The 24,112-nt window shown below is 50.3% G+C and overlaps 1 protein-coding gene across 1 annotated transcript; it reads right to left on the bottom strand.

The window, feature by feature from the left end:
• Window positions 1-13,768: 13,768 nt before the first annotated feature.
• On the bottom strand, window positions 13,769-16,134 carry SYNDIG1L (synapse differentiation inducing 1 like). The gene is made up of 3 exons (XM_061182726.1): window positions 15,712-16,134; window positions 14,066-14,206; window positions 13,769-13,927 (listed from the first exon to the last, which is right to left on the bottom strand). The coding sequence occupies exons 1-3, from the start codon at window positions 16,132-16,134 to the stop codon at window positions 13,769-13,771; spliced, it is 723 nt and encodes a 240-aa protein (XP_061038709.1).
• Between the last annotated feature and the right edge of the window lie 7,978 nt (window positions 16,135-24,112).

Consider the following 24,112-nt stretch of genomic DNA (forward strand, 5'->3'; position numbering starts at 1 on the left):
GAGCTTGAGGGTGAGGGTGAAAGAAAGCCATCAGTGCTTAGACTGGTCCAGAGATGGAGGCTGTGTTCGTGGGCCCAGCTACATTACTTTATGTAGAGTTGTGGAATGAGGGCCTGGAACCTGCAAGCACCTCTTTTATTGTACTGTCCATATTTTATAAGCTTTTGTCTACTAAACATACTTTAGTCAGATGGTATGGTCTTATCACAGATTTGGAAAAGCTTTTAAAAATAGCTCATGTTATCAATGGACAAATGGATAAACAAATTGTATATCCACACAATGGAATATTATTCAGCCATAAAAAGAAATAAGCACTGAAAAGTGCTACAATGTGGATGTACCTCAAAAACATTATGCTAAGAGAAAGAAGCCAGACACAAAAGGTCACGTATTGTATGATTCCATTTATATGAAATATTCTTAATAGGTAAATCCATAGAGACAGAACTCAGATTGGTGGTTGCCAGGGGCTGGGGGGAGGGGGAACGGAGAGCAGCTACTTAATGGATATGAGGGTATGAGGTTCTGGGAAAACATTTTTCACAGGGAAGTCCTTCTATGGCTCGGAGCATGTAGGAGAAGAGTGAGGAAGGAATCCGAGGGCCAGCAGGACTTTGCCCAGGACTGGTGCAAAGTCTTATTTCAATCCACCAAACGATAATGAGGCAGGAGATAGATGGGCCCCAGGCTGAGCTGCTGGAGTTTGTCCCCCTCCTGTGGACAGATACTCCAGGATGAAGACAATAGCAGGAGGATAATAGGAGAGGCTGGGCCCTGCCCAGATAAAAGAGACCACATATTCCTCATTCTCGAAGTCAAGGAGACCTTCCTGACTGTACATGTACAGAAATGCTCCTTGGAGGTCAAAAAGGGAGTGATGTCAACCTACCCATAGGCCTCTTTGCTAGAATCCATCTTGGCTAAGAGATATGCACACACACGAGGGAGGACCCTGAGATAAACCAAATACAGACTCAGAGCCAGGCAAACAAGATGATTGGCCAAAGGAAACCCAGAAGAAATGCCCCATGTAAGTGATTAAAACTACCATGAGGGTGCGACTTTTTCTCTGAGCCGGCCTGTGTGTGCCTGTTCACATGTACTCTTTTTCCTCCTAATAAACATTTGTTTCACTAAAAAAAAAAAAAAAAAAAGGGTATGAGGTTCATTTTGGGGGAGATGACAATGTTTGAAACTAGATATAGGTGGTGGTTGCACAACATTATAAATGTTCTAATTGCCACTGAATTATTCACTTAAAATGGTTAGTTTTATAACAAATGCTAGAGAGGTTGTGGAGAAAACGGAACCCTCCTACACTGTTGGTGGGAATGTAAGTTGGTGCAGCCACTGTGGAACAGTATGGAGGTTCCTCAGAAAACTAAAAATAATCCCACTCCTGTGCATATATTCAGACAAAACTATAATTCAAAAAGATACAGGCACCCCTATATTCATAGCAGTACTATTCACAATAGCCAAGACATGGAAACAACCTAAATGTCCATTGACAGATGAATGGATAAAGAAGATGTGGTACATATATACAATGGAATAGTACTCAGCCATAAAAAAGAACAAAATAATGCCATTTGTAGCAACATGGATGCAACTAGAGATTATCATACTAAGTGAAATAAGCCAGAAAGAAAAAGACAAATGCCATATGATATCACTTATATGTAGAATCTCAACTATGACACAAATGAACCTATCTATGAAACAGAAACAGAATCAGGGACATAGAGAACAGACTTGTGGTTGCCAAGGGGGAGGGGGTTGGGGGAGGGATGGAGTGGGAGGTTGGGGTCAGCAGACGTAAGCTTTTATATATAGGGTGGATAAACAGCAAGGTCCTACTCTAGCACGGAGAACTATATTCAGTATCCTATGATAAACCATAATGGAAAAGAATATTAAAAAAAGAATGTGTATATATGTATAACTGAATCTCTTTGATGTACAGTAGTAACTAACTCAACATTGTAAATCAACTATACTTCAATAAAAAGTAAAAATAAATGGTTAATTTTATGTTATGAGAATTTAACCTCAATAAAAAAGTAGCCCACCTCCATTCTCCCTTTGATGCCATTAGGGACTCCAATTAAGACCCCAGTTAGAAACCACAAATCCTTTCACATTATAAAGGAGAAGCCTTGGGAGGTGGGATGGGGAGCAACTCACCAGGGGTCACAGAGCTGGTCCCAGCTGGAATAGAGCCAGAACCCAGGTCCCATTCACAGAACAGATCTTTATTGAGAACCAGTCCCTGTTCTAAGCACTGAGGATTCAGCCAGCCATGAATGAGACCCAGGAGTCCCTTTTCATGGAGTTTGCATTCTGATGGGGGAAGGCTGACAAACACACAGGTAGTAAAATATCAAGCAGGGAGAGAGCTATGAAGGAAAACAAAGCAGGTAAATGGTAGGTGGGAGGCAGCTAGGGAGGGCCTCTAAGATGAGGTGACATTTGAGCAAGCAATGCAGAGCAGATATCTGGAGAAGGGTGTTTCTAGCGGAAGGACCAGGACCAGCAAGTACAAAGGCAGAAGCGGGGCAAGATCATGCTTGGTGTTTTCAAGGACCAGCAAGGAGGCCATCTCTATTTGCCTCACTTCTGAGAAAGAGAGACTCATTTTGCCCTGGAGAGCATGGTAGACCATTCCTGCTTAATAGCTACTTAGTCAATATTTAATTGATGCTCAAGGATGGAGGAAGTTGAGAGTTTGAGCAGAGTCTGGGGTGGGTGTTGAAGCTACACACGTTTTTGCCTGGCGGAGAGGTCAGGGCAGCTGCCATCTACCCAGCCTGGCCCCTGGCCCCTGTGAGGGGAGCTCCCTGAGGCTTCCTGGGTGGACTCCTGGGGGGTGGGGCGGAGGGGTTCAAGCAGCTCTGAGTCAGGCAGCTCCGCCAGGATGACGGTCCTTAATTGGCTGCTCTGAGTGTGGAATCCTCTATGCACCACCCCAGGGAGACCGTGCAGATGGAGAGAGCCGCTCATCCCCTCTCCACCTGCAGACTTTGGCGGGGGGGGGGGGGCATGGAAAGAGGGGGACTGGAGCTGGTGTGGGTGCTGGCAGGGGCTCTGAGTGAAGGTCGGGTATCCGTGCTGGGCAAAGAGCTGGTGAGTTCTGGGATGTTTTCTTGCTTGAATAACCAGACACAGCTCCTGCCCAAATTGGGGTAAAGAAGAAAACAAGAGTTGTTTCAGGCAAGAGTGGAACCTGACCCCTGCTCGCTCATTTTTATTTTACTTTCTGACTCACCTTGCTGGATCAATGGGGTTTGAGGTACAGACATTTAATTTAAAGACTGAAAACTTGGCAATTAAATTTAAGGCTCCCCAACTTCCCAGCTAGTTGGGCAATTTAACTTATCTCTCTGAGCCTCAGTTTTCCTGTCTATAAAATATGGGTTGATATAAAAAGGAAGGAGCCCAGTAGCCAGCATACGGTGGCACTCGACAATCCAAGCCTAAAACCCTGAAGTTGCCTTTCATTTTCTGTCTGAGGTTGAGAAGATCCCTGCTTCATCTCACCTGAGCAGCAGCTCTCCATGGGGACTTATGACTCTAGCGCCATCCATCCCAGCTCCCCTTGGCAACATATAGGTCACCTGCATGGGCAGGGTGACAGCTGACCTGTTCCCTGGGCACTGGGTCAGCATTTGGGGGAAGGATATGGAAGCAAGGACCTGCCTTCCTGTCAAAGAGGCATGCTTCCTGTGTCTCTGGCTGGATGCCAGCCACCACACCCACCTTTGCACCACCCCCCTCCCCAGGTCCTGGTGGTCTTGTTTCCCAAGATTCCTGCTCCTCCTCTAGGGATCCGTTCTGGATCACAGCTAGATGGGCTGTGGATGCCTATGACTCTGTCCTTGCTTCTCATTGGCCTCTCAGAAGAGGGCTAGAGGCTGTTCTTGGTCTTCACCATCCACCAGGGGGCTCGACAGGTGCTGGGCAAGTTTGCTGGGCTTCTTGGGTTACAGGGAACAAATATTCCTTAAAATACGTTGGGGGTAAAACATGTGGTCCTCTCTCCATGACCCTAACCCCTGCTCAGTATCATTTAGGGAAGGGAAGAGGAAAGAATCAATGGGAGAAGTTAGGGGGGTGCAGATATATATATATCTGTGATTCTGGTGGCATCAGACTTGGGCAAGATGGGGTAATGGCCCTGGCATGTGGACAGTGGAGCCAGATGGCCTGGGTTCAAATTCCAGCTACTATCCTACTAGCTGTGTGACCAAGGGCAGGTTATTTTACCTCTCTGGACCGCAATTTCTTTATCCCTAAAATAGGGATAAAATACTAATAGAATCAGCCTTCTAGGGATGTTGCAAGTTTTCACTGATTAATATCTGTAAAGTGCTTAGTATAGGCTTGGCGCAGAGTAAGTACTCAATATCTTATTTTGTTTCAGCTTATGTAATTGATTTTACATGTCTTTCTTTGACAGTGAATTTTTAAAATTGAAGTATAGTTGGTTTACAATATTATATTAGTTTCAGGTATACAACACAGTGATCCAATATTTTAATAGATTATGCTTCATTTAAAGTTATTATACAATATTGGCTATATTCCCTGTGCTGTACAATATATCCTTGTAGCTTATTTATTTTATACATAGTAGTTTGTAACTCTTAATCCCCTACCCTGTCCCCCTTACCTCTCCCCACTGGTAACCACTAGTTTGTTTTTTATATCTGTAAGTCTGTTTCTGTTTTGTTATATTCATTCATTTGTTTTATTATATTCATTCATTTGTTTTATTTTTTAGATTCTACATATAAGTGATAACATACAGTGTTTGTCTTTCTCTGTCTGACTTATTTCACTAAACATAATACCCTCCAGGTCCATTGATGTTGTTGCAAATGGCAGAATTTCATTCTTTTTTATGTCTGAGTAATATTCCATTGCATATATGTACCACATATTCTTTATTCATTCATCTGTTGATAGACACATAGGTTATTTCCATATCTTGGCTATTGTAAATAATGCTGCTATGAACATTGGGGTGCATGTATCTTTTGCAATTAGTGTTTTCATTTTCTTCAGATAAATACCCAGGAGTAGAATTGCTGGATCATATAGTATTTCTATTTTTAGATTTTTAAGGAACCTCCATACTGTTTTCCATAGTGGCTGCACCAATTTATATTCCCACCAACTGTGTACTAGGGTTCCCTTTTCTCCACATCCTTGCCAATATTTGTTATTTGTGGCCTTTTGATGATAGCCATTCTGACAGGTGTGAGGTGATATTTCATTGTGGTTTTGACTTGCGTGACAGTGAATTTGTTTTTGTTTGCTTAAGTTGTCATCTATCTGGGCATTGGGGTTACAATGGAGGGAGACAGACATTAATCCAATATTCAGAAATAAACGTACAGTTGCAATGGGGATCTGGGCTTTGAAACGGGAACATGGGGCTCAGAGAATGCACAATGATGGGAATAGACCCAGCCAGGCGGGTGAGGGAGGGTTTCCTGGAGGAAGTGACTTTAGAACCAAGGTTTGAAGGGTGAATAGGAGTTAATTAGTCCAAGAAGGGAAGGAAAAATATTTCAGGCAGAGGAAATAGCAAAGACCCTGCAAGTATGAAGGGCTGACTCGACCAGATTTGCCTTTAGAAAAGTTCACTTTAGCAAAGGGGAGGCCATTTAGGAGGGTTTTTTGTTTTCATTAAAATCATCTTTGAAAAGAGACTGAACAGATTTATAATAGTATTAGAATATTTCTTTATAATAATAATTATTACTTTCTCCCAGTCTTTTAAAAAATTATGGTAAAAAACAATATAAAATTTACCATTTTATCCATTTTTAAGTGTACAGTTCAGTAACATTAAGTATATTCACAACATAGTGCAACTGATCTCCAGAACATTTTCATCTTACAAAACTGAAACTCTGTCCCATTAAATAACTCCCCATTTCCCCTTCCCCACAGCCCCTGGGAACCACCACTCTACTTTCTGTTTCTGTGAATTTGACTCTTCTACATACCTCACAGAAGTGGAATCATGCAGTACTTGTCTTTTTGTGACTGGCTTATTTCACTTAGCATAATGTCCTCAAGGCTCATCCATGTTGTAGCCAGTGACAGGTCATCTCGGAGGCTTTTGCAGGAGCCCGAGTGCGAGCTGATGGGGGCTGGCACTAGGACTTGGTAACAGAGGAGGGAGAAGGAGATGGGATCAGGGAGATTGGGGGGAGGCGGAGTCACAGGATTTGGTGAAGCGTGGGAAGGTGATGAAGTCGGGTGAGGCAGGGCTCCCGCTTCTGGCCTTGGCCTTCAGAGGAGGCTGTGGACAGGCCAGTGTCACTCAGACTTGTGGGCTCCTTTGGAGGATGTGGGTGACCAAGGGGCTGAGTTGCGAGTAGAGGAAACTGAGAAAGAACCTCTTCTCTGTCTTCAGCCCAGAGTCTCGCGGAGATCAGAGAGGACAAGGAGAGAGCAGCTGCCCTGGCTTCTTTGCCCCCTTGTTTGTATCCTCCTGCAGAGCACAGACCTTGCTGCCCGGGAAAGGTGGGTCTTTATGGCATCCCAGATGAAAAGTAAGAAGAGGCACCTAAGAGTTCTGTGCTCTGTCCCTTCCTATTCAGATACTACCAGGCTGGGCGCCGCAAGGGTCCATCTTGCTGTCCCTGGTCTGTTTTGTTCTCCTTGGAATTGTAAAGCCCCTCTCACCTAGAGACCCTCCTCCCAGCTCTCATCTCCCCAAAGAAGTGGGTGATTCTCCCCTCTGAGAGAGAAATCACGGAGGAAAGAATCCTAACCCCGACCTTCTCCAGCTGTGTGGCAAGTCACTTCTTTCCCAGCGATGTGCCCAGAGAGCCCGTGTTGAACGTCTACAGAAAGCAGGCCCCGCACCAGACCTAGCAAGGCCGAGACAGACACGGGTCCCACCCTCGGAGGAGCAAAGGACTGTAGATGTGGCAGAGATATCAGTGTGAACAGGTGTGGCGATGGCTCATGAAGGAAGGTGGTTTGTTCCACTTGGTTTTGGGTGGGGCAGTGGGGAAGAGTTGTCAGAAAGTGCTAGAGATGGGATTTTCTAGAACTATGTCTTGGAAGATTTCTATCAGCTTGGAGGGAAAGGTCAGGCAGTAGGGCAGACAACGGAATTCTTGGCAGGGGGACACGAGAAACAGGCTCGTGCCTTCAGCTTGTTATCAGCAGACGTCTGCCTGGAGAAGTCAGCAGGGTCTCCGTACACCAGGATCTGGCTTTAGTGTCTCTGGTGGTGGGAGGTGCCGGGGTGGAGGAAGGTGAGGAACTTCTGGCAGGGAAGCCATTTAGGGTGGTGGTCCCTTGGAGATAGTTAAAAACATTCTCCAGGGAATTCCCTGGCAGTCCAGCAGTTAAGACTCCACATTTTCACTGCTGAGGGCCCGGGTTCAATCCCTGGTCGGGGAACTAAGATCCCACAAGTGGCGCGGTGCGGCAAAAAAAAAAAATTCCACATAGCACTTACTAGACACCTAATGCTGTTGTAGAAGCCATACAAGTGTTAATTTATTTAATAGTCGCACTAACCCTTTGCAGTAGTCACCATCATGGTGCCCATTTTCCACACAGGAAAACACCCAAGGTTGCACAGAGCAGGGCAGTCTGGCTCCAGACTCTGTGCTTTCAACCACTGTGTTAGGCTGCGTCTCTCAGCCAGCTCTGAGCAGAAGTGTTAGGACAGGGCTGGAGGGGAAGAAGGAGGGAAAAATGACCAGGAGCTGGGCTCAGATGAGATGAGGGTGGGGGGTGAGGGTGGAGCCATGTCAGCTGCTCAGACACCATGATGGTACCATTCACTGAGCTGTGGCACCAGGAGGAAAGAGAGCCTTGCTGGCCTCATTCTCCCAGTCTGCAAAATGGGGACAGGAACACTTGCCTCAGTGCAGAGGGAGCCCGAGTGGAGGTCTTTTGTGCACCAAAGGTGCTCTGTCAGCGCGGCCTGCCCCTGCCACCTCACCGCTAGCCCTGCCCTCTGCTGCCAACATGCCTGCTGTCCCCTCTGTCCCCCTCCTGGCCGCCTCTGGGGGCACCCGGCCCTCTGGGAATTCCTTTCTCTGTCATTTCTTCGTGGAGCTACAAGTGGCTTTGAAGTCTGCCCGGCCCTTTAGAGGGAGGGAGGTGAGAGCAGTTCAAGGGATGTAGGTGGGAAGTATTTGGAAATGCAGATGGGCCGCACGAGCACCTTTTAGTTTCGTTCAGAACATCTGAGTGTCTCTGTGGGTTCCCCACGTCCCAGAGCAGTGCCTCCCGCCCATTGCCGATAGGATGTGAGAGCGCCCATGTTGGTGGCGGGGACTGCTGTGGGCTTGGAGCAGCTAGGCTAAGCAAAGCTCTCACCCTCCTGCCCCACCCTGCCACGCCACCAAAACAGAAGGGCCGAGGTACCAGCCCCAGGGAGGGGCTGCCTGGGACAGCCTTCGAAGCAGGAAACAGCCCGGGAGGAAGGCTCAGGGAAGCAGTTTGTTAATATTCACAGTGGAGGCAACAGTCTTCCCTGGGTTTTCAGCGTTTCCACAGCAGGCAGCGACATCACCAGCCTAGCTCAGCAACTCCAGGGCCTGGGAGGTGAGGCCTGGGTTTGGCTCATAAATCGCTGTGTGACATTGGGCCACTCACTTCCCTCTCTGAGCCTTGGTTGTCTCTTCTGTAGCATCAGGCACTGTGATTAGATCACCTCCAGGTTTCCTTCCCGCTGCAGCATTCAGGATTCATATCCTTGACAACTTGGCCACGGGCCCCTGCCTCAGCACACCCGCTTCCTGTCCTCCGGGTGGGGTTCAGGCCTGGCTAGACCCAGGAAATGTGCTGGGACTGTCTCTTGGAAGAAGCAGGGATGCAAGGGCAGACTGAGGAGTGGTGGGTTTGCCTAGAGCCCACTCCCCGGGAGCATCCTTAGGGGAGGAGAGAGGCTGTGGGCACACAGATGATGTCTTTGAGGGAGGGCAGGGGTGACATCTGAGATATTTAACAGTCAGGGCAGCTCAGGCTGCCTGAGCACTTGGGGGAGGGGGGCTGCTGTGCCCACCGTTACCCTTTTAGTTCCTGGGGGGCGTCTGGGGGTCCTGGGGGAGGGACCAGGAAGGCAGGAAAGGGAAATATTTGGGGGGCTTGGGACAGGGCCTGTTTATCAACTGGTGAGGAAATGTTTCAGCATTTTGACAACCCGTGTGACTGTGTCAGCGACCTGCTGTCTATCAACCCTGTTTGTGGGGAGGGAGGGAGGGAAAGGGAAGGTTGCTGGGCCCCTCGGGGAGCTGGTTTCTAGCCATTTCCACTATGAAAAAAATTCCTTTCATTCAGAGTGGGTGGCAGGTCACTGTTCTCACTTGGCCCAGAGTCCCAAGGCCCCTGGCCTGCCACCTGAGGGTCCCCCTCCTCCCCCTGCCCTTGGGTAGAGTGAAGGGAGGCTTCCTCCCCCCAGCTCCTTTCCACACAGCATTTTAGCCCAGCTGCCCTGAACCACTGGCTCCTGTTTCCTTTGTGTCTGCCCCTCTCAGCCATCCTCCCTCCCTTGCACAGGGCCCGTTGGGCCCCCATCCTCCTATCCCCCATCCCCCAGGTGATGACCTTTCCAATCTCATTCTGCCTGGCCTTTGGAGGAGAAAGTTGAGGTGGGGTTGCAGGGTTGGGGTAGTGGGAGCAGGTGCACTTTAAGGGCAGTTGGTGGGGGAGACCCCGGATTCCTGGTACACGGCCCCTTCTCTGCCTGCTGCCCTGACTTCCCTGTGCAGCAATTTCGGTTTCTATTTTAAACAATTTGAGTTGTTTGCTTCCCTGCCTTCCTGCTGGGTGTTTGTAGTGAGGAAAATAATTGGTAATATTTGCACAGATGTGCTGGCACTGCAGCTCATCATGGGCACCTATACCCAGGGGACCCTCCCTGCCCCCAGCTTCTCTGCCAGCCTGAGGAACCAGCCGGAAGTGGGGTAACTGCAAGCCCCCTGCTTCCCAGGAGCCTCAGGCTGTGAGACACAGGCAGAGCTGGGAAGCAGGAGGCCTAAAGTGCCCCAGGCATGCCCAGAGGCTCGGCGTGACAGGGGAGGGGGCCCTGCCAGCGTGGCAGGGGCTGATCAGGATGAGGCCAGGCTCCACAGAATGGGCCCTTCCAAGGGGGCTGGGAGCGAAGTCCCTAGGGGCTACGTTTCTGATTCCATTTTCTTTTGCAGAGCCTGAATTTGCAGCTGAGGGAAGGGGATGGGGTGAGGACGGTGGGGAGCAGGACCAGGGTTGAACATAGGAAATCGTTCGGCGGCTTCTCCTTTGTCTCCGGGCCTGGAACAGCGTGCTGCAGGGCTGGGAAGGAGGTGGGAGCTGTCAGGGCTGTGAGGCAGCCTGCCCAGCCCGAGCACGGCCTGGACTGGAGTCCGTGCTGCCTGCTGCCCAGGCCGGGGCCCAGCGGGACTGGGGACAGGGACACTGCAGACCAGACGGGGCCGGGAGGGGCTCCTCAGCCACCGCGTCTCCTGCTTCACCCCTGGCATGTGCGCGTGCTGTACGCGTGGGCACACGCGAGCGTGGGCACGAAGCATTTGTGCCTGTGTGGGCTGTGCCCGTGTGCGCGCGTGCACGAAGGGGTGCGTGGCTGCATGCCCGCGCCTGTGTGTATGTGTGTAGGTGTGAGCACGCACACGCTGTGTGTATATGTGCGTGTGTGCGTGCGTGTCTGTGTTTTGATTTGGGTTCCCCTGGGGCCCTCTGAGACAAGGGTTCGATCGTAGGTAGTTTATTGGGAGCTGATCCCAGGAAGCGCGGCAGGGGAGTGAGGAAGAAGATGGGGGCAGGAAGGCAGCCAGCGAGGGACATGCTTTTAAGCAAATTGCCACCGCAGGCAACTGAAGCTCAGTCCTGCTGGGGAACCCTGAGAGCGTGTAGAATATGACTAGTGTCCTCCCTTCCAGATGCCGGGAAATCTGGGGTTATTGGTCCACCGGCTTCCATCCGTCAGTGGTTGAAATCACTTTCGGCTTATCCTGCCTGTGGGCCCAGTATCACAGAGTTCCCAGGAAGCAGCCTTCGCTGTGGGGAGGTAAATGCCGAGGGGGTCTCGGTGGCAGCACCGGGTCTGCTGCTGCTTGGTGGGCGCGGTGGGTGCGGTGATGTGCTGCTCGGGGCCCCGCAGGAGTGATGGGCTTAGACCTCCAGCTGCTGCAGGTGCTGTCAGCAATCAGCCTTCAGGGCAAACCCCGCTTCGGGAGCAGCTCCAGCTGAAGGGATCTGCCTCACCTGAGAGTCACAGCCCTTTTCTGGGTGGCCCGCATCCGATGACTGATTGATAAGCAGATATAAAGGCCTGGCCCTTCGTCCTACCTTGGGTCAACTCTGAAGGGCATCCTGGATCCAGACCCCACCTTGGGTTGGCCCAGACAGTCATTTGGGCCAGCATCGCAGCCTGGCCTCCCCACCGTTCAGATCGGCCTCTGCTCCCTTCCTCAAATGTTACCCCAAGAGCGTCTCCTAATGTACATCGTGCGCTAATCTCTGTCTCAGGGGTACCCAGCCTGTGCAACGTGTGTGTGTGTCCATAGCTGTGTCTTGCAAGTAGGCGCATGTGGGTGCGGGTGTGCCAGTGCCCTCCATGCAGTGACCTAGAGGACAGGCTGGTCCCTCTGCCAGTGCAGGCAGGTTCCTGGGGGCCTGGGACCGAGAGCATTTGGTGCTGAGGCTGTGATCTGAGGCAGACAGAGATGGTTTCCTCCCCATACCACCCGTGAGCAGCCCCCATTAGGGAGGTATGAGGGACTCTAGAGAGGGCATCGGGGGAATGGGGCTCCTTGGTGACCCCGTACCTTGTGTCCACCCTTGATAGCTCCAGGCAGCTCAGTGGAGCCTCAGTCACCCTGGCTCGCATCCCTTCCGCCTGATCTCCAAGGCCTTCGAGTCTAGAAGGGATTTTTCTTCAGCATGGACCTTGCCTTATCTCGCAGAGTCAAATGCACGCCATCACCCTGCATCCAGGCTACCCTGAGCAGAGAAGTCCTCCAAGCCAGAGTGCCTCCCCCTTTTCCTAAGGCCCGGATGTGGGCATGTCCTCTCAAGAACATGCTGCTAGGGGCCAGGAGCAGTAGACTTGGGGATGGAGGTCAGTCTTGGGGAAGAAATGGACGCAGGCAAAGGTGGAGGCAGGCGAGGACAGTAAGAGGCCCAGAGGGCACCAAGTGTTACAGAAATGTTTATTACAAGGATAATTATATACAATAATGGGACGTTAAAACTGCTGATCCTGGGCCTGTGAGACTTCAGGGGATGTAGGGAATGGAGGGCTGGGTAACGCCTGGGATTAGGGAGGATGGTGGGACAAGTTGGTGGATTCATAGCCCCGAGCTCTGGGTGGGGGACGGGAATGACCAGGTCCACAGATTGTGCACAGTGAGGTCCATAGCTTGAACTCTGAAAGGCCTGCCCTCACAATGTGCTCCTCCTGCCTGTCTGGATGTCTCTAGAATTCTGGAGGATTCCTAGAGGTTGAGTGTGTTAAGAGCAGCTCTGAGCCGGGGTGCCAGTGAAGAAGCTCCAAGGCTGACCAGGGGTCCAGCATTCAGAGGTGGGAAAACATTACTGGCCTTTGAGACACAGGCCTGACCTTCCTCTTCCTTGAGTTGGTGGAGCCCTCAGTTTGGCTCCAGCCTGGATGTTCTAGGCATAATCCAAATAGCTTTGAACCCCCCTTGGGAGGCTCCTGCCACATCCCTGCCCATGAATACTAAGGGTCATCCCTTAGTATTCCTTAGATACATTCTCCTCATCCATCTAGACCTTGCTCACCTCCTCTAGGAAGCCTTCCTGGGCTGCTCAGCTGCCATGCCAGGCCTGTGTCCCTCCCCTCATCTCACTCACTACTCAGGGTCTCCTCGCTATGTTCCCACAGGGCTGGATCTAGGGTCCTGCGCTCAGTGGCTGCTGGGCTGATGGCACTCTCTCTCTGTCTACCTGGGTTGGTGCCAGCTCAGAGCCCCCCGGGAGGAGCCTAGAAAAGGATGTTGGGGGAAGAGGGGCAACACTATTCCAGGGCCCTCCAGGCTTTGTGTCATCTCATCTGCCTTTCGTTCCTGCACAGAGACGCTCCAAGAACCTGCCCTCAGTACAGAGTTTATACACCAGAGATGTCCCTTCTCTACCTAGAATCTACACTGTCTTACAAGCCCACAGGAGAGGTAAGCGCCCTCCAGAACCAGAAAGACCAAGGGGTCCCTATGTCTCTATGTATTTCCCTCTTGGCTGGCTGAGGTCTGGGCATCATGAGCCAGAGAGTGGAGTTGGGGAAGGTCAGGGTGTCCCAGGTGGAGATTCCTGTGGGCTGCAAGGACTGGGTCAGCTCCTCTTCTCCCCAGGCATCCCTTTCCCTCCCTGTAATCTGTTCTTTCTCTGTGGAGAGGTTAACAGAGTCGGGTAGTGGGGTGCTTGCAGGACAGAAGACCCTTTAGGAAATAAGCAGAACGGGGAGAGCTCCCAGCTGGAGGGAGGCCCTGCCTGGATGGCCAGGTGGGCAGTCCTACCCTCTCCTGCTTCCCAACATAGCCTGGGCTGGAGAGTGATGCTTCCAGCCCTGCTTTAGGCTGGTTGCAGTAGGCAGGAAGAAGTGAAGGTTGCACCCCTCAGGCTGCAGCCTGGGAGGCCTCCTCCCGATAAGCCACCCTCATGAGTTGTCTTCAGGGGCCAGGACTCCCCAGAGAGTCTGCTACCCCAAGCCCCCCTGCCTCCTCAGGCAGAGCAGGGGAGTCGGGACACCAGGACTTCTTGGCCACTAGCTGTGGCCATTCTGGGACATGTAAGCTGCCAGGGCTACCACCACGGCCACATAGAGACCAGCCCCGATGGCGATGGAGAGTGTGGCCAGGAATAGGGCCCGGCGGGAGGTGGTGCTGGCCAGGCGGAAGTCCCCCTTGGAGATGGCCTTGCTGGTCTAGGGAGAGAGAGGCGCTGATGAAAGGGAGCATCCCCACGCCCAGCCAAACAGCCCCAGCCCTCCAGGCCCTGACCCCAGGCCCCCCAGAGGAGCGGGGTGGCCAGAGCAGAAGCCCTGGGCCCCATGGGCTCTTACCCCCTGGGAGAAGTAGAAGGCAGCTATGCCCAGTGGCCAGAAGCAGCAGAGCATGGAGAAGATAGTGAGACCCAGGTGGTCCCTGGGAGGCAGCGTAAGGAAGTTGTCTTCACTTTCACTCTCTGTTGAGGTTGCATCACTCTGCAAAACATGAGTGGGCTCTTGTGACCTGGCCCAGGATCACCTATTGGCAGTGATGTGGGGCAACGGGCAGACCATCTGTTGTTAGTGGGAGTGTGGGTTGGGCTCGGTACTCTCTACCAAAAACTTTGACAGTGAATGGCCCAGTGATTCCACCCTTAGGAATTTATCACTAGGAAAGAATACAAATATACACGTACCGGAATGTTCATCATAGGATAGTAATTGTGAAAGATTAGAAACAATCTCAACACCCAATGACCAGGAAATTGGGTTAATAAGTGATGGAAGAACCTACAATGGGATACCATGTAACCCTTAAAAATCACCTTGTAGAAAATATTAGATTACGTGGAGCAAAACTGAAATATGTTCCTTAGAGAGGAAAGTTTCTGTTATAGAACTGTGTATATAGCAAGATCTCTTTTGGGGAGTAGGGTAGGAAAAAAAAAATAAGTAAAAAAGACTGGAAGATCATCCACTAAAATAATAGTTATCTTTGAACGGTTTTCTATATTGACTTTAAATTACTTATATAATTAAGAAAACAAGAACAAGGTGAACTTTCCTCAAAGTCTAAAAGTCTATAGATGGATGGATGAATGGATAAAGACAATGTTATCTATTTATCTATCTACCTATCTATCTATCTATCATCTATCATCTATCTATCTATATCTATATGTACAATGGAATATTATTCAGCCATAAAAAGAAGGAAATCCTGCCATTTGGGACAACATGAATCTTGATGAATTATGCTAAGTGAAATAAGTCAGACAAAGAAAGACATATACCATATGATCTCACTTATATGTAGGATCTAAAAAAGCTGAATTCATAGAAACAGTGAGTAGATTGGTGGTTGCCAGGGGCTGGGGAGTGGGGGAAATGAGGAGATGTTGGTTAAAGAGTACAAACTTCCAGTTATAAGAGGAATAAGTTCTGGGGATCTAATACAGCGTGGTGACTGTAGTTAACAATAACGTATCATACAATTGAAAGTTCTAAGAAAGTAGATCTTAAATGTTCTCACTATAACAACAACAGCAAAATGGTAATTATGTGAGGTGAAGGATGTGTTAACTAACCTTATTGTGGTAAACATTTTGCAATACGTACATGAATCAAATCATGGCATTATACACCTTAAACTTAAACAATGTTATATACCAATTATCTCTCGATTGAGCTAGAAAAAAACAAGAACAAAAAATGCTATTAAAAAATTAAATATTCATAACCCTTAAAAATTGTGAATTGCTATGTTGTACACCTACTTACATAATACTGTAAATCAACTATACTTCAATAAAAAAGATACCCTAATGCAGTTAATCTTAAAAAATAGCCCAAGCTAGTGTTTCTCAAAGTGTAGATAGCACCTGTGTCAGAAGTGCCTTTTCTTTGGTAACGTACAGATTCCTGGACCCCAAGCCAGGCCTACAGAATCTCAACACCTGGAGGTGAACCCAAGAATCTGCATTTTGAACACACATACTCACCTCCTCCTCCTCCTCCTCCTGGTCATCCTCTTGGCCTTGGAGCTCCTCTTGAACCCCGTAGGACACAGTCTGGATGGTGACATCCTCTTCCGCTTGGCCAGGTTCTGTGGACCGCTCCGTAGGCCCAGCGGGGGGCTCCCTGCTCTCTGTGAAGCTGGTTTCGCAGCTGCCTGCCCTGGGCTCCTTGACCTTGTCCCTCCCCAGGAGGCAGTTGGGCCTGTACCAGGCCTCCACGGCCAGCTGCAGGGATCCTGGGTCCAGGAGCTGGTGGGCGTGAGCAGGGCCAGCACCACCCAGGAGGTAGGAGTAGATCTTCTCCCGGCACGGCCAGGCGGGAGAAGCCTCGGGGTAGGGATAGGGGCCATGGAGGTGTGCGGGGTTCCGAGGCAGCAGTGGGTTCTGTAGCTCACTCAGACTCTCCATGGTTCTGGGGGCAGCTCTGGGGAGGAGAGCCCCAGAGCCCCAGGACTTGGTGGCCAGCTGAGCAGTCCTCAGAGAGCCTGCTGGGAGAGCAAGACAGACACTGAGGCCAGCATTCTGGATGCAGGACCGGAAGTGGTGAAGAGCACAGACTCTGCAGTCTGACTTGCTCTAGACCCTTCCTGTACCACCGGCCAGCCGTGGGACCTTGAGTTGGCCACTCAACTCCTCAGAATCTCCGTTTCTTTGTCTGCAGATTGGGGATAGCAGCAGTACTTACCTCATAGAGTTGGTTCATTCATTTATCCATTCAACACATAGTTATTGAGCATCAGCGATGGCCAGGCACTGGACAGATGCTGGGGATGCGATGGTGAGAAGGGCGGGAAGCGGGGAGAGGAAGAAAGATGCACACTTTGTCTTCCAGGGCTTACAACTGGTGGAGAAAACGCCTGCCCTGAAGGAGAAGTACAGCAGAGGGTGTGAGAATGTACGATGCATAGAACTGACACAGAGGCACAGGGGAGGCTTTTGAACTGAGATCTGAAGGAAGAAGATGAGCTGACAAGGTGAGGGGAGGGGGGGACACATTTCACGCAGAGGCCAAATAAAGGATGGTAGGCAAGGGAGCTGAGAGAAGGCTGGTGTGGCTCAGGGTACAGAGAAAGGTGTGAGATGAAGTGCAGGCCCAGACCGTGTAACCCCGTTTAGGTCTAAGGGGCCTTCAGGGGTCTTGGCAGGAGTGATAGGATGAGATTTGGGTCCTGAAGCCTTCCTTGGGGCTGTGTGTGTGGGGTGGCTTGGACTGACTGTGACACAAATAGGAGGCTTTGCCATGGCTTCAGGTAAGTTGAGGACAACTGGGACTCAACGGTGAGGAGATGGAGAAAAGGGGGCCGGCCTTGGGAGATACTGACAGGACTTGGTGGCAGGTGGGATGTTGGGTTGACAGAGGATTTGTTCTAGGGTTGGTGGGACCACCGTTAGCTCAGAGCTCGCTACATGCCATGTGCTCACAGGGGTCAGTTCTTCCTGAGGAAGGATGCTTCTCCCCAGGTATGGTCTTAGGGGGATGCACCTTAGGCTAACCTCCCTTATAAGGCAAATTGTGGGATCTGGGGCAGGGCTTCCTGGGTGCTAAGGTTCGGACTTGCACATCCCAGCTGGAAATGTAGACACCCTCAGGGGCTGCCTCTTCGTCTTTCAGCCAGCCCTGAGCACCTACTGTGCATTTGGGAAGGGCGTATAGTGGGTGCTCAGGACTGGCTGAAGGAGAAAAAGGCAACTTTTGAGTGTGTCTACAGCAAATCCATACACACTCTGGGGTGTGGCAGGTAGAAGTGGGGTCTGGAGAGAGAGGAGGGGCACGCCAGGTGGCCTCAGGAGGCTTGCTGTCTCCCTCCCAGGCACATCATGAAGCTGGTGGGGGCCTGGGTCATGTCTTGCCCTGGATTTATAACCTGGAGGTTGGAGACTCAGTCCTGGCCCTGACACTTTGGGCAAACTTTCATGCCCTTCTGGTTTCCTCACCTGTACAGTGCAGATGATAATCCCTGCCCACCACACGAGGTTGTTTTGAGGATCCAGAGCTAGCCGAGATGCAAGTATGTTGTAGATTATAAGTGGGAGGGGCTGCTATGCTCATTTCTGGGCTTTAGAACTTGTCTTCACCCCCGTCCCTGGCCAGGGCCTTTTTTGGCCTTCTAGCTGGTGCTCTGCTAATGGTAAAGGGTGAGATATTTTTGCCCTCCGGGCTGAGTTTATCTTCCTCAGTCCTATTCCCCACCAAGAATTCACAGCCAAAGCCTTGCAAAGGACATTTCTTCTGCCCCAAGAGAAGTGGCTGGATTCTAGAAAGCTGGTTCTTGGGGAACCCTAAAGACAGAGCATGGCCCCAGTAATAATGCCCAGGGAATGGGACAGAGCGAGGGGAGGAAGAGGGCCAGGCAAGATTGGGGGAGGGCAGCGAGGGAGTGTCCTTGGGGGGCCAGGCTCTCCTGGCTGGGTTGCTATGAGGGCAGAGGGTGGGCTGTTGCCTGCCTCGGGGCAAAGGATCAAGGAGAGACTGCCCCTGGCTCAGAGGCTCTGAGCCCCCGAGAGGTGAGGCCTTGGAGCTGGGGTTCCAAGAATGTCTAACAAAGAATCCTGGAGGGGCGCGAAGAAGAGCATGTGGTCCAGGTGCCCAGCTCTTCACCCAGGGAGGGCACGAATGGTGCTGGAGACACTGGACTGCTATGTGCCTGGAGGCCCTGTGGGTGCATTAACCACCTGTGGCAGAAGTTTCTCCACATACAGAGACTGGGTAAGTGGGGGAGCTTAGGTCACTGCTTTCGGGGCTGCTCACAAATGCAGGGGCCTCACTACTTCTCTCTCCTTCCTCTCCAGAGGGCAAACATGCAGGGAGGGAGCCCTTGGACTGTAGTGACGTGGAAGGGCTCCTTCCTGCTGGTGGGGAGCTGGGCACCCAAGGCAGAGGCCTCACAGGGCCACTCTCACGCCTGGGCTCCTTGGGGCAGATTCCCAGCAGGGCTAGTCTCTCTAACCCCCAAGGGCAGCTTCGGAGCCCCTGTCACAGCCTCCCCCCACCAGCAGATGTGACCCACAGATGTGGAGCCAAAGGACATGTGACCATAGGCACATGTACTCAGTTAGGTACGCTGAGTTTCCATTCCTGCTCCACCCTCATTAGCTTTTTGACCTGGCACAGTTACTGTCAGTTTCTCCATCTGTAACAAGAGGGGTTGGATTAAACAGCATTGATGTGATGGTGGCACTAATATACCGTGATCCCATAGCTTCAAGGAGCCCCTCAGAAGTGAAATCCCCCCACTCCCTACCTTCTTCAATAGTCAGGAAGAGATGAGCACATTCAGCCCCCAGTGAGTGCAGTTGTCATCTTCCCCACTACAGCCCCTCCAGGCAAAGGAAAGGCAACACGTCTATTTGCCAAATGGGCCATGGAGCCAAGGAGTTATTGCCCAGCTTCCCGCTCCCCCTGGGCTGCCCCTGTCCCGGCCCTGCCCCTCCACCTGGCCCCTGCCCCTGCTCACCTTGCCCACCCTCTGCGCTTCCATCCATGTGGGCAGAGGTATGCAGGGGCCTTTCTGAGGGAGTAGAGTTGGGGAGACCAGCCCTAGGGCCCTCGGAACAGATTAATGCACCAAATTCACCCCTGCCCTGTGCTCTGCCTCACCAAGAGGCCAAGCTCTAATCCCCCAGAAGCAAAGGAAGGATACTTATGTCCAAGAATCAGGCCCTGGAGCTCTGAAGACCATAGGGGCATTTGCAGGGCGCTTGTCCAGGGCAGGCAGGAGTGGCTGTGTCCCAGCTCACCGCCCTGCTCCTACCAGCCACCCTCTCTTGGTCAAAGTACACCCAGCTGAGCCTTGGAGACCCAAGCCACACAGCCTCGCCTGGATCACTGCTCTCCAACCCCCCAACACACACATACCCTGATGGCACCTTTAGGCAGAACTTCTCAGCACTTCATGCACAAACATGAAGTGTGCATTCACCCCGGGTTTTCCACAGTAGGGACAAACTGGAAGCCACCTGAACGTCCAACATTTGGGGACAAGTTAAGTAAATTATGGTGCAACAACACAACGGTACAAGGCCTTCAAACAGGTTTGCAAAGAGGAATAACATGAGAAAATGCTCTCTGCAGATTCAGCAAGAAGGGAGCAAAGAACACCGTATGTGCACGTAATCTCAACTCTGCCAAAATGTCAACAGTGATTATCGCCAGGGGTGGGAGCACAGGTGCTTTTCATATTTTTTTTTTTTTGACACCATGTTTTTTCTGTTTTCCACATTCACTTTTTTACGATGAGCATGCACTACTTTTAAACCAGGCAAAAATTAATGGATTTCTTCTGAGCCAAATTATCTAAAATCAGTTTAAAACCTCCCCAGGCTGGGGCATTCCTTCTGAGTTTGGAGGCTGAGCACAGCATCAAAACCTGCCCCCCGCTCCCCCAAGTATGCACAGAGAGGCACGTCACACACACACGCACATACATGCACGCACGCAAGTGCATACTCACAAACACACCTCCAACCAAGTCAGGGGCTGCAGTACCCACTCACAGCCAAGCCAAGGGTCACGGTTCTCTAACAGGTCATGTTCTTTCCATAACCTGCTAGGGCCACACAGGAGTGCACCGAGCTGACCCTGGGGACCCAGCACCGAGACCTGGCCAGCAGGAGGTGGTGGCTGGGCTCCAGGCCCAGCCTTCTCTGCCCTTGGCCTGGCCTGACCTTTGGCCTGTTGCTTAGGGCTGCCTCTCTCTCTCTGTTCCCTGGAATAAGGGACCAGCATTCAATGCAGAGCAATTTTCATCTCCACCTCTGCTGCCTGGTCTCACCTGGACTGCGTGTCCTTCCAAACTGTGTATGGTACTGGGTACATGCACACTTGCTGATGAACATGTTCCTCTGTGTGTGTGTGTGTGTTTGTGTGTGTGTGTGTGCACATGTGCACACGCATGTGTGCACTCAGCTCCAGAGGAAAACATGAGATGTCTGGGATTCTGAATGTAGGAAGCTTGCTCCAAACGTGTGGTCATGGCTGGAGGTCTGGGCCCCGCAAGAGGAGAGGGAGAGAGGTGCGTCTGTGAAGCCACAGTCCCTGGCTTGTTTCCTTTTGAGCTGAGAAGTGAACTGGGCCCTAAGGTTCTCCATGCCCTGATTTGGGAAAGGAGAGCACAATGACACCTCCCAGACTAGGGACAGGAAACCATCCAGGAATCCACCGGAGTCCAAATACAGCCTCCCACGGGAGTCTGATTGCACTGGAGTCCAGTCATACAGTGTGACATTAGTTTGTTTATCTGTAAAATGTATGGAAAGGGTAGAAAGAGTGGAAGGGGTTGATTTTTAACAGCTCAGCTCAACATGACCCTGGGATTCTACTGGGAGAAGAAGAAGAAGAACTTACTTATCGAGCTTTTTGCAACGTGCCAGGAACTGAACTGTTCTAAACACTCATTTTGACTCTATAATTCTAGTGGGAGAATAACAATAGGACAGAGGGCTTCCTTTCCAGCAGTTGCAGACTAACTTGTGTCACACCGAACCAGCCAATGATAGCTAGAAAAGCTAGGGGGAAATATGAAGGCATTGAAGAATCACCACGGGAGCAAGAACTTAGGGGTCAAGGTGCCAAGATTCCACAGAAGAGAGAAACATGGTAGTGGTTACATGACTGCAGGTATTTCACAGAACTCACTGAATTGTACACCTGAAATTAGTGACTATTATTGTATGTATATTATACCTCAAAGCTGATTTTTTTAAAAAGACAAAGACTAAATTTTTAAAACAACACAATCCAACTACATGCTACTAATAATCAATGTACCCTAAATATAGAAATACAAAAAAATTCAGATTTAAAGGATGAAATAATAACACCTCAACGCTTACTAAATTCTTACTGTGTTCCAGGCACTGTTCCAAATGTGATGTATTATCTCATTTAATCCTTACAGTAACTCTATGAATCATTATCTCCATTTTACAGATAAAGACATTGAGGCGTAAGAAAGTTATAAGTGCCCACAGGCACACAGCTGGTGAGTGGTGAGCTGGGCATGGACCCTGGAAGTCTGTGCTCTGGTGTCATTACATGTCAGCTGCCATCTATTGAGTGCTTGCTTTGTTTGAACACCATGCCAAGTGCTTCAAATGCAGTATCTCATTGAATCCATCCTCTTTCACATGGGTGGGGAGGATGCGACTCAGAGAGGTTAAATAGGTTTTCTGAGAACACACAGCTGGAGAGTGACAGAGCCCCATTTGACCCAGGTCTGTCTGATCAGAGCTCATGCTGGCCTGAACAGCATCAAGTTCAGGATTAGCTGTGGGCGTCGGGCTTAGAGGAAGTTTTTTGCATGCACTGCCTGGTGGGCTCTGAAATGTCTGGGAAGAGGCACCATGAATACTGTTAAAAAGAGACCACAGGCGCAGTGGTTAAGAATCCGCCTGCCAGTGCAGGGGACACGGGTTCGAGCCCTGGTCCGGGAAGATCCCACATGCCGCGGAGCAACTAAGCCCGTGCGCCACAACTACTGAGCCTGTGCTCTAGAGCCCGCGAGCCACAATTACTGAAGCCCGCGCTCCTAGAGCCCGTGCTCTGCAACAAGAGAAGCCACCTCAATGAGAAGCCAGTGCACTGCAACGAAGAGTAGCCCCCGCTCACCACAACTAGAGAAAGCCTGCGTGCAGCAACAAAGAACCAACACAACCATAAATAAATAAATAAATAAATAAATAAATAAATAAATAAATAAATAAAAGAGAGAGACCACAGGGACAGTGTGATGTGGGACCAGGAAGATGGGGTCAGTCCTCATCAGAAGCCTGTAAAATTATAGCAGCTACTATTTACTGCATCCTCACACGAGCCCCGTGTTTCACACACTTTATCTCAAAACTGTACAACAATTGATGAAATTGGCTATTATTATTTCTCATTTTTCAGATGAGGAAACTGAGGCTCAGAAAAGTTAAGTAACTTGCCCAAGATTAAACAGTGACAGACCCTGGATTTGAACCTAGGTTTAACTGAGTCCAAATCCTGGCCTTTCATTTACTACACCTTTCAGAGCCTACCCGTGTGTAGAGGGTTGTGATAAATGGTGTGGGTGTGAGCATGGTGAAGACTTGGTCTTGAATGGGTTAAAACCAGGGCCTTAGTGAAGGGAATGGGAAATGGGAGCTTTAAGAAAAGATTAAGAGATTTGCGGTGATTTAGCAGCCCAGAGATGGCTGCCTAGATAACCTTAAGGTCTGGATTCAAATAAATACGGAGCTATTGTGAGGGAGCTCAACCTCTGACCACTATCTCTCAGTGCAACAAAAGAGATTGTTTCTAAACTGTAAGATAAAAGCCAGAACTTCCTAGCAGGGCAGAAGATTAAATAGAAATGATTACAATCCAGGGAAGAGGTGCTGTCTTTAAGAATAGGTGCTAGACCATCTTCCAGGCAGATAATATGTAAACCGTTCTGTAAACTGTGAAGTGCTGTGACTTTGGTGGCTGTTTGTAGATGGCTTAGGGCTGGATTTGATGATTTCTGGCCTGTAAGCAAGAGAGTCCCCAAGCCAGCTTTGGAGTCATGGTTGCAGCTTGTTGCATCTCACAGTAAAGAGAGCAAGAGTCAGGGGTTGGGGTTAGGTTGGAAGGCAGCAGAGTTGAGGGAAAATGGGGAATTCAGCTTTCTTTGTTTCAGCTGCCTGCTCAGGAAGCTAACGCAATGGATTATCCTTTCTCTCTCCTCTGTCTTCAAAGGTTCCAAACTCCTGATCCTTCCTAATGGCACTTAAACATATTGTTGTTCCCCTGGCTTAAAAAAGTGATAACTGTAAAACTCAACTGCCAATCCTTTCCTCCCGTCGAGAGGCAGGGGTCTATGTCCCTCCTGTCTAATCTGAGTGGGCTTGTGACTGCTTCCACCACAGAGCACAGCAAAAGTGATGCTATGAGACTTCAGAGGCCAGGTTATAAAAGGCCATGAAGCCTTCACCTTGTTTGCTAGACTACTCACTCTTGGGACCCTGAGCTGCTGTGGATTACTCTGAGGCCGTCATGCTGGAGGGGCTGTGTGTGTAATGCTCTGGTCGGTGGAGCCTGCTGAGCCCAGCCTTCTGGTCATCCCCAAGATGCCAGACATGAGTGAAGCCATCTTGGACTTTTCAAACCAGCCCATCTGTCCTCTGAATACCACAGGGTGACCTCTGTCCATGCCACACGGAGTGGAATAATCACATAGCTCAAACCTGCATGAATTTCTGACCCTAAACATTGTGAGATATAATAAAATGTCCATTGTTTTAGCCACTAAATTTTGGGGTAGTTAGGCAGGAACAGATAACTGGAACATCTGTCCTCAGTGCCACTTCCCCCCTTCAGCTCCTGTCCTCTCCCTCTCCTTTACCTCACAGCTGCACTGCCCAGAAGCATTGTCTCCATGCACAT

The sequence above is a fragment of the Eubalaena glacialis genome, chromosome 2, assembly GCF_028564815.1.
Source record: "Eubalaena glacialis isolate mEubGla1 chromosome 2, mEubGla1.1.hap2.+ XY, whole genome shotgun sequence".
NCBI classification, from domain to species: Eukaryota; Metazoa; Chordata; class Mammalia; order Artiodactyla; family Balaenidae; genus Eubalaena; species Eubalaena glacialis.